Below are 16,974 nucleotides of genomic sequence, written 5' to 3'. Positions count from 1 at the left end.
AGAAAACTAAGCAAAATTCCCAAACTACATCTAATCAAACAGTCAATTTGTGTTTTCAATACGTGATTATCGTCGCTCACTAACATTGTCAGAGGCACAGACGCGAACTTGGCACAGGTGGATGGTGAAGATGGCGTGGGATCGGGAGCTCTGGACATTCATCTGAGTGCTGGCTGTCGTACGAGACAGAGCGCCTAGCTTCAGGCACTGCATCATCTGCACACACACACACGAATAGGAATTATTAGACATAGAAACATTTTGTTGATTAAACAGGGGGAAATAATTCTGAATTCTACAAAGCAAACATTTTAATGATGAATAAATAAAGCTTTATGACTCCAAGCCTTGAGGTGCTGAACTGAGGAATGTATTGAATGAAATGTCACTGAAATATTGTGGTGTCAATAGTACACACAGGTTTATGTGGTCAGACTTATATATTAGTTATGGGTAATCCTAACTCTAACAGGAAGCATGCACTTTTATTGTTTAGCATTAAGTAAACTGCCATCTAAAGCAGATCACACCAAACTAAAACAAGTTTTGAACCTAATAAAGCTTTTTGCAAGACTTGTGGCCCATAAGGTCACATTTGATTCAAATGGGGGGACATTTTGAAGATGTTTTAAATTTTATAGTCAATTTATGAGGAGATAAATTCTACTTTCTGTAAATAAAAAAAATAAACTCTATTTTCTAATTACAATAATCAAAACAAAATCCAGCATTGTAATTACCGGTACATCTGTTTATTGTTGCTTTTGCACCAAAAGGTGACCCAAAAACCTAAGATGTTCACTGAATAGTGATCTAAATGTATTGATACCATTAATGTCCAGATTCTGGAAGTTAAAACAGTCCTTCATACAAGCACTTGATGTTTTTGTATTTTACCTCAGCCTCTGAGGAAACAGTCCGTGTGGTCACTCCAACCGTATAGATTCCCCCATTGGCGTCTTCATGGATCTTAATGTGAGATTTCTGCTTCATGTCTCGTGTGGAGTCAAACAAGTCCAGGACCTCCTCATTGTAAAGCTAGAAGCACACAGTAAAGGCAAAAGACAGGAAAAAAAATCAAATCAAGTCAATTCATTTACTTATATTGCATCAATTCACAAAATGTCATCCGAGACATTTCAAGTATAGAAATAAAAAAAGAGCAACTACTGCAGAGGGACTGCTGCAGTTATTAGCAAGTAGTTTTGAGCTTACTTTAATTATGCAGATGAGACTGTCCTAGACTTCAGACAGAAAAAGGTCCAACTAGCATTAGCAAAAGACTTGCAAAATACTTTCAACCAAAGAAAACAAATGTCTAAGATTCTACCACTGACACCAAAGGACGTTAAACACAGAAATAAATAAATCTTCTGTCGACTCGTTGACAATTGTTTCAGTATTTTAATCTAATATTAAGTGGTCACCAGGCACTCTTCCCAAATATATGTACTGGGCAATTATTTCTACATCCTCACCATGCAGCATTCAATGATGCTGGGTTTCGGATTGGTTGTATTAAGCCTAAAATCTTTTTTGTCTTTCTGATACATTTAGGTAAAAAAAGTCAATACAGTAAGCACTGCTAGTCCCTTTCAGTGATGAATGAAATAATCCAACCTCACATTTACTCTGATTATGTCTATGTGTAGCTTTCAAGAGCAATCGCTGTAATCATCTACCATGATGTAAATGGAATACAAATGCAAAGGGGCCTCCATTGAGAAGAATTATAATCTGACAAGTAATTGGTAAAGAAAACAACTCTTAATTAATGTACTGAAACACTGACTAAACAGATTTTAACAGTGACTTATGGCAGCCAATGAAAGCTTGAAAGAATAAACTAATAATAGAAGGAAATGATGAGGTTTGGAGATTTTAGGATTTACCCCTAAAACGGAATAAGTACTGCAGTCATCTATAAAGTGTGCAAAGGGTGTCAAAGTATTATGTACCAGTACAAATGATGATTTTTTTGATTTATTTCAACTCCTCATGACAAAGATGCAACCTCCCCTAGCCCCAGGCTAATCCCTTAGCAGCAGTTGTAGCACAGGAATTGGCAGAGATTTTGAAGTGACTGAGTGCTGCTGTCACTGTTGGTTCAGAAATACTGAATCTCCACAAGTTGTATTCATGGGGTGTGTACCTCGAGGAACTGTGCGTTGATCTTGAACTCTGGTACCGGACGTCCCTGCTCTTGGGCCACCTGCCGGCGCTCCTCAATGCCCTTGAAGAGGTGATGGACGGCACGGGGAATGATCCCCAGCTCCTCCTCCACTATGTTGACATCAAAGCCGGTCCCCATCGTGTACGTCTTCCCTGATCCTGTCTGGATGGGAAAGAAGACATGTTCATCATTGGCTAATGAGATATCAGCTCAGTTAGCTAAAACATGACTCTCCTACGTTTCTATTTTTGACAAAAAAAAACAAAAGTTGGTGGTTTGAAAACAATCTTGTTTGTAAAAATACAAGCAGTTATGTGAAAACTAAAGAAGCACCAATAACTCCTATTACAGCAGCTCTGTTTTAAAGCTACAGCTAGCATGCTAAGTCTGAAAAGCAGCTCACTGCAGGCTACAGTACATTTGTGCTACAAATAAAGAGCAGAACAGTAAAAAATTATAATTTTCTGTCCAATAACCACTTGAAAATTTAAACCAAACCAGCTAAATTTAATTTTAGAATTGTAGAAATATGTAATATATATTTCTACAAAAGTGTACATATCTGAATCTAGACAATAAATGTTATGACAATAACTTAATTGTAATAATGGTTTTGTTATAAGTAGCTTTTTCTGTTTTTAATTGAAAAGAACCCCCATTTTAATCACATTTTAATATTTATATTCCAATTAAAATGTATTTTTTATATTTTCACATAAGTTTATTACACTGTGAAAAAATGGTGAGCATTTTTCATTTATAATGAAAATTTTCTAATCAGAATAATTTGATTTATTGTCTCAATACATTTCAATTAATGTCTAAAAAAAATAAACAAAATTGACAGTATTATCAGAAAATCTTTTATTATTTTCTCCACTGTTTGTTCCTTTTAAAATGGACAGAAAATTTACATTCAAGCAACAGGGGAAACCATTTCTTCTCAGTCCATGAAGAGTTTGCTCTGTGTTTTCGGCTGCATTTGATCTGCCAAACTGAGGCTTAAACAGCCCGGTGATCTTTGGATGAGACAGATTTACTCTGCTCTGCCATGTCGTTAATGTCTGTTTATATCTGCAGCCCAGCGATCTTGTGATGCAGCCGAGTGGGTCGCTCTAAATCTAGATAAGTCCCTGTAAAGAGGGACACATGGGGGGCAAACAGGCTGATCTGGGCCAGGCCATCCTCTCTGTGTGAACATGAGCTCCAGTCAGAAGTAGGCCAGCAGCAACACAACTTAACGCTGCCACACATTAAAGATGAATGGTTGAGATATGAAGGCGCTCTGAATCATGCGAGTGCCATCCATCAGGAGCTCTGTATCTATGGCAACCTGAGTAGTAGGAGAAGAGAGATTTGATGGACTTCACACCGTTATGATTTAGACTAAAGGTGGTCTGGATGAGCAGATATTAGCTACAAGCTATTGTTAATGGGAGCTTTCTAATATCAGCATGACCATACAGAAAAACACAAAGTGGGATTCGTAAAAAATATTTTCAGTGATTGGAAGAAAAACAACAAAAAATAGTATATTTTTATTTTATTTTTTACATTTTTTCATTTTTTGTTTTGTAACTTGGGCTTCACATTTTTGTCATGTTCTTACTCATGTTAGTTGGTTGCTTTGGTAAGTTTTTAAAATAATTATTTTGTTACTTTTTAAATTTTATTTATTTTATGTTTGATCTTTTATATATATATAATTGGAGCATCACATTTTTGTTATGTTTGCTGTTCTGTTACAAAAAAATTTACCAAGAATAAAATGTTTTTGATCCTGCTATAAATTTATATTTAAAAAAGTTGAACATTGTGAAAAAGCTTATTTTTGTCATTCATTTCAGTAAGTGAAACTCGTGTAGAATCATCACACAAAGCTATGTACAGATATACAGAAATATCCAGATAACGACAACCCAAATTTCTGTGCTTTAGAGAAATAGAATACTTTACAAAATCACGCTGAATTTCAAGCCACATGGATTCTGTGCCTCTCCTCTCCTCCTTTAGTTCCTCAGAACCTGATTTCAAAATCAAACACTTTACTGTCAGAACTTTGGACCGCTGAGGAACAATTCAGTTCTTTTTCTCTTTAGCCCAGGTGACTCTGACGTCTGGTTCAGGAGTGGTTTGACAAAAGGGATCCAGCATTTTCCTTCCACTTCTATGAACATACTAGGATAAAGTACTTTGAAACCCCAGCTTCTGTAGCACTGATTTATTGTGGCATCCTTTCTACGTTGACAATGCCAATGGCTGTCTTGTGTACATCTGTTCAGTCAGCAGTTTTATCCATGATTGTGTAAAAAATGCTTTTCTAAATAGGGGGTGTGTATTTTCTGAGACAAGGGAGTTTGTGTTATCGTCTATAAGCCAGAATCCTCAAAATTACAAGAATTAAAGGTTGAAAATATTTTATTACGTGTATTAAATATGAGCTTTTCTTTCTGAAATGAGAAAAATATTTTTTCCGCAATATTCAATTTTTTTAATATGTACCTGTATGTGCAGCACAAACAAATCAACTTATCAACTCCAAAATAAGCTTGAACTACCTCACATTTTAACCTGCTGGTTTCCATAGCAACACCTTAAAACTAAAGAGATAATCCATGTCACCAATTATATATAATAATCTCATAATCTGAATTTGATGTTCCAAACTTACATTCCTAGTAAAACTATTGCTATCCAGTCAGCAACTAAAATGTAAATTTCCAGTTTTTCTGCTTAAAATGTTAAATATTCTCTTTTATAGATTCCCCAGCAATGTCTTCTCTTCATTTTCCTCGCAAAGAGATGAGCTCAGACAAAAATATGTTCCACCAGCGAGGCTAAACGCGTCGTCGGTGCTGCAGCTGCAGCAGGCTGGAACAAAGGCTTGCCTGTCCGTATGCAAACACAGTGGCGTTGTAGCCCTCGAAGCAGCCCTCGATCAGCTTCTCGGTGCAGGTGGAGTAGATGGCGTCCTGCTGGCAGTCCATGTCGAACACAAAGTCGTACGTGAAGGCCTTGTCCTTCCCCAGGATGACCTGAGGCTCTCCAGGCATCACGTACGTACAGATGTGGCATCCCTCGATCTTCTCCCTGGGCAGCTGAGGACGGATCCTGTGGACAAAGACACAAACGGTCTAAAATGGGATTGTTTTATTAGAGCCGACTGTTCAGGAATATGAAAACGGTCTGTACTTTTATAGAGATTTATCAAGTCTTGGGATGCAACTACTGACTTCTCAAGAGCAAACAGCATCAAAAATATAATTATAGCTTCATGGATTTATTAAAGACATCATTGAATTTAAATTGAATCAGTTTAATCCAACAATCATATAAAGGTGACAAATCTTACAATAACTAATCCAATTGAAATATCAAAACACAATGTAAAAGTATGCATCTGGGAGCATAAATATTTTCTCCCTGTGCTGTTTGAGTCTCCTTTCCCACAGCAAGCTTCTTGTGCATTCCAAGTTTTATTGTCATGAAAAGCACAAAATTTGTTGAACATTTTGTTGACTTAAAACATTTAAAAGGCTTCAGGTCTGTTGAGATGCACTGAAGACAAATGAACAGGACAAGCATCACCATGGAGAAGCTCAGAGTCCACATTCCAGTCAATGGTGCTTTTCCTTTTCCATCATATGTAGCTCGTCATAACATAACTCTAAAAACTCTCTCTGTTCAGTCCAGTCAGTCTGACGCTTTAATTTGAACTTTAAACCAAAAACGTGTAAAATATTCCACAAAATATCAGGGGTTTGCCTAAAACCACCTTATAAATTCACCAAGTATCTGTCTTTTTTTTTTTTTTTTAAACGATTGCCAAAATGTGAAACCTTTATTTGTGGAAAAAGTGATTTTCATAAAATGAATGCTTATATATATTTATATTAGAACAGGGTATTGGCTTTCAGTGACAATATATAGTGTTTACTGTATGTTACATAACATTAGAACAACAAAGCTGGTGTAGAAACAACAAGTCACACTTTGACATAAGCTGTATGTGTGCATCTCTCTCATACATTTTTGGTTAAAGTATGTTGGTTTTTTCTTCATTGAAGTTACTTGTATTGGATGGAAAATACAGAAATTCTACTCAAGTAGCAAAAGTAATAATATTCATAATAATATTACTCAAGTAAATGTAAAATGTACAGTGCAGTAAAACAATTTTTTTTTCTAAAATGTTACTCAAGTAAATGCAAGAAGTTACTACTCATCTCTGCCTGTGTGAAATGCAGATCAAAATGTAAGTCATTTCTGAAATCTGGACTAAATTTTAGCAACAAACACCAACTGCAAGAGAATCTATTCCTGATGCTTTAGAATCCCTGAAACAGCAAATACACTAAATCAGTAAATCACCTCTACTACATCTGCAAGCATGACTGAAAGTTTTGGACGAGAGTGTGACCAGATCCGGAAGAAGCAGAACATCACGATCTACGTTTAGCATCATGCTTGTCTCATTTGTTAAACACAATCCAGATCTGAAGATTATCTCCACCAACTTTTCACCATATTTTCATCGCTTGTCAGGTTGAGGCTTATTCATCTCATCAAAGCAGATCATAGACCATAACAGTTTTACCAATAGAGGAAAGTATTAGGACAATGATAATTTCTCCATTTACTCCTAGCTAACGCTTTATTTGCAACCACATAACCAATTTTGATCCTTTTCTGCTTTTCAAACACATTCTCTTCAAGGCTTCAGCTTCCAAACAAGCTGGGAAGAAAAGCACCTGACAGCGAGTCTCTCTCAGCAGTGTGGATAAGGGCCTCATTGTGCCTCCAAATTCAGGAAAGAACAATACGGCCAGTGGACTACAGAGCCACCATTGTGTCCGTCTGTGTGATACTGGAACCCAGCAATGACACCAACGCCTCGGCTGGACGGAGGCGAGGGAGGAGAGGTAACGACCTGCGAGGAGGTTGTGACATTTAGTTACTCATGATGTGGTCGGAGATGTTTTCGTTAACGACAAGATTCCAATTTTGATTTTATTTTTATGTTGCTAGCTACCATGGATGATGTCAGAATTGATTCATTACCTAAAAACTACTTAGTGATGGAGACCTCGGAGACGACAAGCTGTTAGAGCTATTGAGCAGATCAGCGACTACGAACCCGTAAAGTATTTTAATTGGCTTTCATGGCAAATTTGCCATATTTAACCAATTACATGTTTCCTTGGCCTTTAAGAGTGCTTTTGGAAGTGTAATCCCATTCAGTCCACACATAGGCCTGCGGGGGTGTCTTTGTTTCACACCATTTAACTCACTAATTGGGTTTGTAATCCCGTTTTTCTGTCTCTCCCAGAGTGCCTTCACACCCGGGAATCTGACCACATTTTTTCCGTTCCTTGCTTCTCATCTGCAAGTAATCTCTACACTTTTGTTGAGCAGTCTGTTTTTTAGCTTCTCGTTAGCACTAGCCATCAATGGCTGGAGTTAGGCCATTTGGACATATACCTATTCAGGCTAGAGATAGTCCAACTGGCCTGAGGATTTTATCTAGCAGGTGCTTTTGTTCAGTAAATAGGGCCATTACCTAGGCCAAGTACCCTGGTAATGGCCTCAACGCATCTCACAGTTGCACAATTGTTCCTTAGACTTCGACTTCGACTTAGACTGACTTTGTTGTCATTTTCAATGCACAGGGTGTATACAGAACGAAATTTCGTTGCATACGGCTCAGGATAATGTTTGAGGTTCCAATGTTGTGAGTAAAATAAAATACAGTATAAAATATGAATATAAATCTAAATATAAAATATAAAGTGCAGGACTGACAGTAAAATATAAGTTATTTAGCTCTGTACATGTGCAAGGTATAAAGTGGAGACCAGTTTTTGAGTGCAGTCCAGTTAAGAGCTCAGCAGTCTGATGGCAAGTGGGAAAAAGCTGTTTCGGAACCAGGTGGACCTGCACCGGATGCTGCAGAACCTCTTTCCAGAGGGCAGCAGGGAGAACAGTCCATGGTGGGGGTGTGAGGGGTCACTGATGATGTTTCGGCCTCAGGACACGCATCCTGTATCGATGGTTGACCTGACACTTCGCCCTTTTGCCTGAGCTGGGTGTGGAAGGTTGTTGCCAAAGCAGTTTCTCCTTGTGTGCCTTCTTCTCACTCACATGAGAGTTACCGAACTCTTTTGCAAGCTCAACCAGGAAGTCCACCCGTCTCTCCTGCACCCCAATGCATGCCTGATAAAGCACATGTGCATTCAGTGCTGCCATGTCAATCATGTTTGCCAGGTTTGCTGACCAGCTGTCACATAGTGATGGAACCTTGGTCACCCCCCGCAAGATTATGACTGAAATAAATGCCATTAGTTCTTGTGAACTAAATAGGTGAAGCAGTCACCTATTTATCCTCCACAGCACAAAAGGCTGCATGCAAATTTGCATGTGCTAAGTCTCCCAGATTTCTTTTGCTTACACTTTTTGCATGATTTTTTTGAGGTGGATCAACACAATTAATACCCTCTTAGCTTTATTTCAAAGAGAAACATTACTCATTTCTTTTAGAAAAACCTTTGCATATTTTTTGAAACAGATTGTATGTTTTGCAAACTCTATGTACATTTGGCAAAATGACCTGGATAATGCAGCACAACATCATGGATCAGCTGCAAAAGGTCACATCTCTCCAAAAACACTTCATGTATGCTTCAAAACTAAACTGAAGAGCACTACCTACAGGAGATCTGATCTCCTGCAGGTATCATAGATACCCACCCCCAACATGGACTATTCACATTCCTACATTCTGGCCTGACGGTCAACGGCCACATTTACAATTGAAGAAGAATGCTAATTTGAGCCATCAGAGTCGTCAGGGTGGACTCAGGGCCTTTTGGCCCTGTTCAGCCATTCTAGGGAGAAATCGAAAACCCAGCCATTCTAGTGTTAAATCACAGGCAGATTATTTGTCAACTCCAGTAGCTTTGTGTTTAGAAGACGTTTCATGACTGAGTTTAGAGTTATGTTGGTAAAAATGAAGGGGAAAGGCATCCAGACTGTATCAACGAGGGCCTAGCCTATTTCAGTGCTAAGGTCACAGGTCAGCTGAGGGTCAGAATTTGACTACTGTGCTGTAATGTTGGCCACAAACTGACATTAAAATCCACTAAATAAAAAACGACAATAAGAAGAGACATATTGACTTTAATGCCTCAAGAGGATAAATTCATCCAGCTGAGTACAGTCCATGATTCCATATCATGTAGAACAATCTGTAGCAACAATAAAGTTTTCTTTTTGGTCATCAGTCTCTCACATCAGTGTAGAAGGGTTTTGTTTCACTCTTATTTACAACATTGCCTCAGTTCATTGTTGTTTGCTGCTATTTTTTGGGCAGATCTCACAAGCCCCTTGACCATCTTCAAGTCTCACTCTAGCAGGCCGCTGTCCGATTTGGTTCTAGCCAGGCTAGCTGTCTCCACTGCCAATGAGTTTCTCACCAAAGTGGGCATAAATAGGGCTAGTAACATAGGCATGCAGTGAATGCCCAGGAGCTGAGGTTGATGCTCCGATACCATTGTTTTGAACAAGTACTGTTAGGTGGCCAGTATCTCTAAAATCTCTTGGTATATTTGTCCATCTTGAGCTCCAGTTGCCACATGCAGCATCAAAAGGACGGGGGTAACCACAATTGATAAAAAATTTGGAACTCAAGATTTGACCATCTAGCAATTTGTGGTTTGCCATCTGACCAAGTGCTACAGTCTTGTCACAGACTCTACATGCTAATCAACAAATGCAGTATGCTGCTAGTCAAATCGCTTGCGTGCAATACCCACCTAGGACCAGTTTCTACCACCCTTGAGGTGGTTCCAAAAATACGGGGAGTAACTGAATAAGTTTGGGCCAAATACTTCATCATCACTTTTATCATTATTACTATAAATACTTAAAGAGTGATCAGATTTAAAGTCTGTATCACCCACTTCTATGCACATTTGCTCACAAGAACACTTGACCACCTAAATCCTGTAGATGACAGAAAGTGTAAGTTTTCACACTGCTTTTCAATTTGGTTGCATCGTGTAAAGTACATAATAAGAATGAGGAATCTGTTATGTGTGTTTTTTATGTTTCCTGTAGGCGGTATAAATTTTATTAACTGGAAATCTGATAATTTTATGATTTCTTGATGTGTAAACACTCAGAATTTATAAAGGGTGCACCTTTCTTCAGCGCTGACCATATTTGACTTGTTTGAGTCACCTGTGTTCAGATGTTAACACTAGAGCATGCCTAAACCTGTCCCCAGATGCCCCACACCTCTAGAAATCACTGGCGGACCGGTATTATTAGTTTTCAAGATTAAAGAAGTTAGTCATATCTAAATATATATTTAACAAATCATTTCAAAAAGAAATTCTAAGTAACAAGGCATGAATCTATAGAATTATTGTTGACCAACATGAAAAGGATCAGAAATATTGATGTTTTTTAATCTATGGCCAAAACAATTACCTTGTACAGGCAAAATTTATGGTTTTTTAAATCTAAACAATAAAGCTGCAGTGCAGATGACTGTGGTGGTGATAAAGGAGGAAGGAAAAACTGTTCCTGCCCTGCAGCCAACAATCTACAGCAAGTACACAAAAGCTGCAACTCTACTCCCAGTGGTCACTGCAGAGTAAACAGGCCTGGTCTTTAAGAAGGGATTTGCTGAGTAGAGGACTGTAACACCTTGAAAAGACAGCGCTACGTCACTCTGTCCTTCACAGAGGAATACATCAGGTCTGAGGGAAGGACGGAGAAGGAAGCAATTACAACAAAATTTGTCACACTTTGACTCATCACCACTGCAGGCCAGTTTATAATCTGTGTCCTCCTGTAAACAATGAGGAAGAAGTAACTGCTTTTTTTTTATTATTATTTAAAAATCATTCTTAGCTGGATGTGGTCCAGGAGGGAGGAGCTTAGCTTTCAGTATATCCAGTTAAACAGGATGTTAATTACTGAAAAACAAAGTGAAATGCAACTTCAGCCTCTTGCTGTCATTTATGTTCATCTCTCTGTCAGGCAATCAAAAATGTCAAATTTCCTCCCTTGTGTTCTTAAAGTTGTCTTTAAAAACACAACGGGCGGTGAAAGGGTTGGGTAAGACAACATGGATAGAATACACAGTTTCTGCAGGTTTCACCATCTCAAATTTAAGATGTTATAAGACCATTACGAATGAAATACAAGACCTACACACAGAAACGTAAAAATGTTGTTCCGCCTTCTTATGATAAATTTGCACTTTATCCATGATAAATGCAGAAAAAAACACTAGCTAGCTTGTCATCGGTAGCCTCAACCGTCTTGAATCACAGAACGCAACAAACGTTGTCCACATATAACATGAAGCTTTGTCCTGTGATTAACACATTTAAGGTCAACTTATGTTTCTCATTAATTTAATACCAATAAATCAAGGAAAACCCTTCAGACATCACCAAGATAGTAATTCCAGCATAATGAATATGCTGGAATTGGACAGTTGTTAAAAAACACCAGGTATTATTTCTGCAGACATTACAGAAACAGAGCAGAGCTGGTTTCTGCTGAGCACACAACTTATCTAGTACAGCCAATACTTTTGCAGAAATTCTTTTACATCCATACATACACACACACACACACACACACCCCTACATACATTCTGAAACCCTGCTCTAAAACTCAACCGGAACAGTTCTATGTTTCATCATGGAGTCAAAGGGGACAGAAATCTGTCGATTCAATGCAACAAAAATGCATGGCAAATGCCAAATAAAAACACACCGGCTTTGGTGCTTTGTCTGTGCAGCCAGCAGGACCACCACAGTGGGCAAAGAGCTCAGATGACAAGCTGGCACAAAAACAGAAACGAGCAAAAAAAAAAAAAAAAACATTAGAACAGGAAACTTCTGGCTGAGTCAAACTAACTCCCTTCCTGCCAAAAGATTCATGAAGTCATAATCACCCTGCATGTCTGTGTGTCCGGTGCGCATTTACTCGGTGTGTGACACAAAAGAAAAAGGTTGCCATGACAACCCATAACAGAAGGACTGAATTAAAGTGTTAATCCGATCCCAGCAGGATATAATGCTGCTCTGGCTGTCTAGGAGATGCCAAGGGGAAGAGCATAAGGGAGAGGAAAGCAGTCAGCATTCTGCCACCAATCAGACTGAAGAGATGATGTTCATCTGCTGCTGACCCAACAGATCAGACAACATGGGGCTCAAAACACAAGCAAAGTCATTCATCTTTTAGATATAAGGATACATTTGTTCTTAAAGGAGAAAATGTATGCATGTATGTAAATTCCAAGCACAGACGGGAAAACTAGGCAGTCCAGAGGCTGCTGCATCATAATTAGCAGGAGTGTGAATGGAGGAGAAAGATGTTATGTCTCAGATATATTGCATAACCCTGTTCCACTAGATTTCAAACAATCACAACTAAAAAAACAGCGTATTAAACACGTATTAGTAAAAAAATAAATAAATAAAATCAGGTATATTCCACTTTGCAAGTATACTCCTATTGTATAGAGATTAGTGCTACACCAATTGCAGTTTTCTGGCCAATCGCCAATTATGGATCTTTTCAAAAGCTTAACCTGCCAATTCCAATTTTGTCCGATACCAATTTTTTTGGTTTCAATATAGCAAGAATGTTGTAGAGTTGGCAACAGTTTGTTAACTATTGTTAATTGTAAGCATGCAGACATAACTTGGTGGGCCGGTCTGTCAATCAAACCTTTCTCACCGGAAGGCAAAAGAGGACAGTGGTCTTAGTCCTTTGCCACACTAGATAAGATTGGTGGATAAGATCGGCTTCACATGTAAAAATCGGCGGATCACTGTTCTCCCAAAATTAAGGAAATCAACTCAGCTGGCTGGTAAATCGGTGCAATAGAATGCAAGATATATCAGCATTAACATCATAATTGACCTATGTTGGTCATTTTTAACATATTAACAGTATCAGTTTGAAAGGTAAAAATGTGCCAATATCAATAACTGATATTTATTTCCATCTTATTACTGTTTGTGTATGGCTTCTTGGAGCAAGAAGGGGTTGATTATGTAGTGTGTGTTTGGTAATGTGATCATAACAGTGACACAGCACAAGATTTGAGGAAATTTAACTGAAGCAGAAAGTTATTTCGATGGTGTGGTTAGTTTTTTCCCCCACAATGGGTAAGGGAAATGTTTATAATATTGGTAAATATCAGATATTGCTCATCACAGCAAAATTAATATGAATCCAAATTTTTAGGTACATGGGCCACACTATTTTATGATCCAAAAACGCATTGCAAACTGAATGAGTAGCTGTGTTAAATATTATAATTTTGAAATGGACCAAAATAACTACGTTTGATTATTTTTATATTACAGTAAAACTGTATTTACCACCAGGAAATTGACTGTCCCCTTTAGACAAAACCATTAGGACAGAAATAAAAAGTCAGATTTTAGGAGCCATAATATAAATCAAATGTAAAAAAATAAAATAAAATCTGTAAAATGACAATGATTAAAAACATTCCAGTAAATCCATTAATGGGAATGTTGATGGGAATTTCATATTTCATCAAGAAACTGACATTTCTTTTAAAGTTTAATGATTTTTTTTTTTCTAAAGTTAATTTGGAAAAGTTGTAGAATCTCACTGTTTAAAAAAAAAAAAATCTAAATTCAATTTCTATAAATAAATTGCAGTTAAACCGTTTTCCACTGAACGTTATCTGACAGCAGTGATTCCTTATTTCTGGACAGAATGTGTATTAAAGTACCTTTTGTTTTAATAACATGACCTCATGTTGAAATGCTTACCAGTGCAGCAGGATAAGATGGAACAAAATCACCACATATTTTACAGAAGGCCAGAGCTTACAAAAACAGGCCAGACACCCAGGCCTCTGCCAGGACACAGGGACTTGTTTAATCTGCATGGCAGATTCATGAAGGCAGACGCCATCCTGACCTCACTTTGTTCGTTTTCCTCTAATACGCCTCAAATGCACAGCAATTCCACAGTTTTGAGGACATAAAGGGAAATGCCCTTTTAAAAACATAATGGGGGCGTCCTAAAGTGCTGCAGCATGCTGATAACTATTTCACTGGTTCCTGTAGGTCAGAGCTCAGGGAACAGACCGCCCCTTAATAAGCAGGGAGGGAAAGGTTGGCCAATAGGAGGGGTTTGCAGGAGGTTGTACAAAGTTAGATATGAAAACTACCAGGGTCAGATGGGTTCCAGTTATAGGGAACATGGACTACAGGTATTCAGTCGTTCAAAACTCTACTTTACAGAAATGTTGCATTTCACTTGGGAGTCTTGGTCCCACAGTAGAAAGGCACAGAATGCAAGGTGCTTAGGCGCTGTGTGAAGTTTCCAGGTTCAATAGCTGTTTCTATTCAATTGACATGCAAGTTTTGAACAAAAGTTTAAAATGTTGCAAAGAAGAAAATGCTAATAATGCCTCATTTATAGAGCAGAGCATTACCGTTTCTTAGAACCCCAGTAAACTAGCATAACCCAACAGATAATTTATGCAGTCAAGAGGAAGCTGAGACACACACAGAGCTAATGATGCACATGAGCTACATGTGATGTAGCTCATGTGCAAGTGGCAACCAGCTAATCTCCATGCCACACTGCACTGATGAATTCATGTAAAACAGAATCTTGACTAAGTATTGAGTGCATATACTGCACAGTAAATCGGTATGTGACCCCTCTTTAGTAGGTGAAGAAATTTGTGTACAAAAAATCTTAGATCATTTTTTTTTCTTCAAAAAGTCTTTTGTAAAATTCTTAAAGTGTGTGGTTGTATTTAGTCAAAATAAGAACTTAAATGTGCCACTCTTAAATTATTCCATTTCATCAGAGTTTTTCATTAAACCACTAAAATTAAGTTTATAGTGATATTTATTTAGGTGCACTTGTAGTATTCCCAATTAGAAGATACATCATGTGGCATAAAGTGTTATGTACCTTCCCAACTTGATTAAATGTGTGCATTGAGTGGTTCTCAATGCACAAATGTACTGGTTCTGGTGGACGGCTCAGTAAACCACACAGCCAGGAGTTTCTCATTGTTCTTGAGCTTTGTAACCATTTCCATTTACAATATACTGAAACATGATATGTCCAAGACATTGATACATTGTAATCCCCAAATAAATAATTTGCCATCTTACTGACCACAATAACATAAAATGAGTACAAGTGGTTATTTTTAAAGCTTCTTTTTTTTTTTGACTTGTTGATCCACTTCATATGGACACACCAGAGTGCTGTGACTGATGCAGCCTTTTCAGGAGTGGAAATTGGAAACCAAACTCTTGGGCCTATTATGAGATGGGTTTAGTTACATTTGGATCATCTAACTTGGTGACTCCCAACCTGGGGTTCCTCCTGCCTAACAGGCATGTGCCAAAAATCACAGAGGGGCGGATGAAGTTGCCACCACAAACCAAGTGTTAAATATAATTATACACATTTATAAAGTAGGGCAGGAATTTTATCACAAAGAGGTTAAAAAAATTTCTAAAACTTTTTTTAAACTTGAGCTTTAATAACATAAAGCTACATCATTTTTAAAGTTTAATCAGTAATACTTTTATAACAAACTTGTCAGATCATGATTTCTTGGTTAATGTCAAGTTGTCATAACAAAGACATTTTGAATAATGTCAACTTTGTATTAAAAGTGTCATGATTTACCGAATGACACCTTATGACAACAGTCATAAATATTCATGAAGACTTACTCATGTTCATGACAAATGTTATGACAGTCATATTCACAACCCATCAAATGAAGTGTTACCAAAAACAGTCTGTGTGCTACACTCAAGAGACAGATTCCTGTGATGCATCAAAGAGTGATGTCATCACTGCTGATGTCATTGTTACCATAGGAACTGGACATTCTAATTGTGCATTCACACCAAACACGTTGGTGAGTCTGGTTTACATTTAAAGTGTATGTGGAGCACTCGACGTGTCAAACAATCCAAACGGCCTCCACGGCCCTCAACGCTCCTTTACTTTGAATGAAAACCAGCTGCGCCTGATGCTCAAAACTTGTTTGGTGTGAACGCACCATTAAATGTCCAGTGTCATATTAGGTCCATCATATTAGAACCAAAGTCTGGTCCTAATATGATGGATTCATTGCTTTAGGTCAAGGGTGACGTTTAGAGGCAAGATGTGAATTAAGTTTTAGTTAAGGTTTAGGAATAGACTAGTATTGGTTAGAGTTAGGGAAAATGTCTGGGTTAGGCAAAATTGGAGCTACTAAAATGAAGGGAAATCAATGCTAAGTTCTAATATGGGTCAAATAGTTTTGACAAACCTGTATAGCATTTTGTTTTCTAAATCATTCTACAAATAACCAAAGATGATATAATGTTAGGGTGTTTTTCCGCCAATTGCATAGCTGCACTACACTAGAAGTCTAATGCGTTGAATGATTGGTTACATTCAATGCATTAGTAACCAATCAAAACCAAAAGTTTGCCTTTTGGTTCTGATTGGTTGTTTCTGGACAGCAGCAGAGTCACAGATTTTCACAGATTCTCTGTTTCGTATTCTACTGTCAGACACTTTTAACAAATATTCATCCATCCATCATCTAACACACATATCCTTGCACACACACATTCACACCTTAGGACAATTTAGGGAGACCAATTAATCAATTAATTTTTGAGAAATTTTACCTGATCAGCTCTTATATAGAAAAGTTTTAATAATGTTTCTTATGCTGTTTTGAAGTCTGAAACTGATCTTGT

At 37.7% G+C, this 16,974-nt stretch overlaps 1 protein-coding gene across 5 annotated transcripts in view; it reads right to left on the bottom strand.

Moving 5' to 3' along the window:
• The window catches only part of kif21a (kinesin family member 21A), a 53,483-nt gene that overhangs the window by 28,627 nt on the left and 7,882 nt on the right, over positions 1-16,974 (bottom strand). For all 5 annotated transcript variants that reach the window (XM_028033712.1, XM_028033738.1, XM_028033720.1 and 2 more), the window contains exons 2-5: positions 5,062-5,284; positions 2,153-2,335; positions 898-1,038; positions 85-216 (exon numbers count right to left, since the gene is read on the bottom strand). In XM_028033712.1, the coding sequence (XP_027889513.1) occupies positions 85-216; positions 898-1,038; positions 2,153-2,335; positions 5,062-5,284 (679 nt within the window). The remainder of the gene's footprint in view (positions 1-84; positions 217-897; positions 1,039-2,152; positions 2,336-5,061; positions 5,285-16,974) is intronic.

Source organism: Xiphophorus couchianus, chromosome 2 (genome assembly GCF_001444195.1).
Source record: "Xiphophorus couchianus chromosome 2, X_couchianus-1.0, whole genome shotgun sequence".
NCBI lineage: Eukaryota > Metazoa > Chordata > Actinopteri > Cyprinodontiformes > Poeciliidae > Xiphophorus > Xiphophorus couchianus.
The sequence above is the reverse complement of the archived record's forward strand: the minus strand, read 5'-3'. Positions and strand labels throughout refer to the sequence as shown.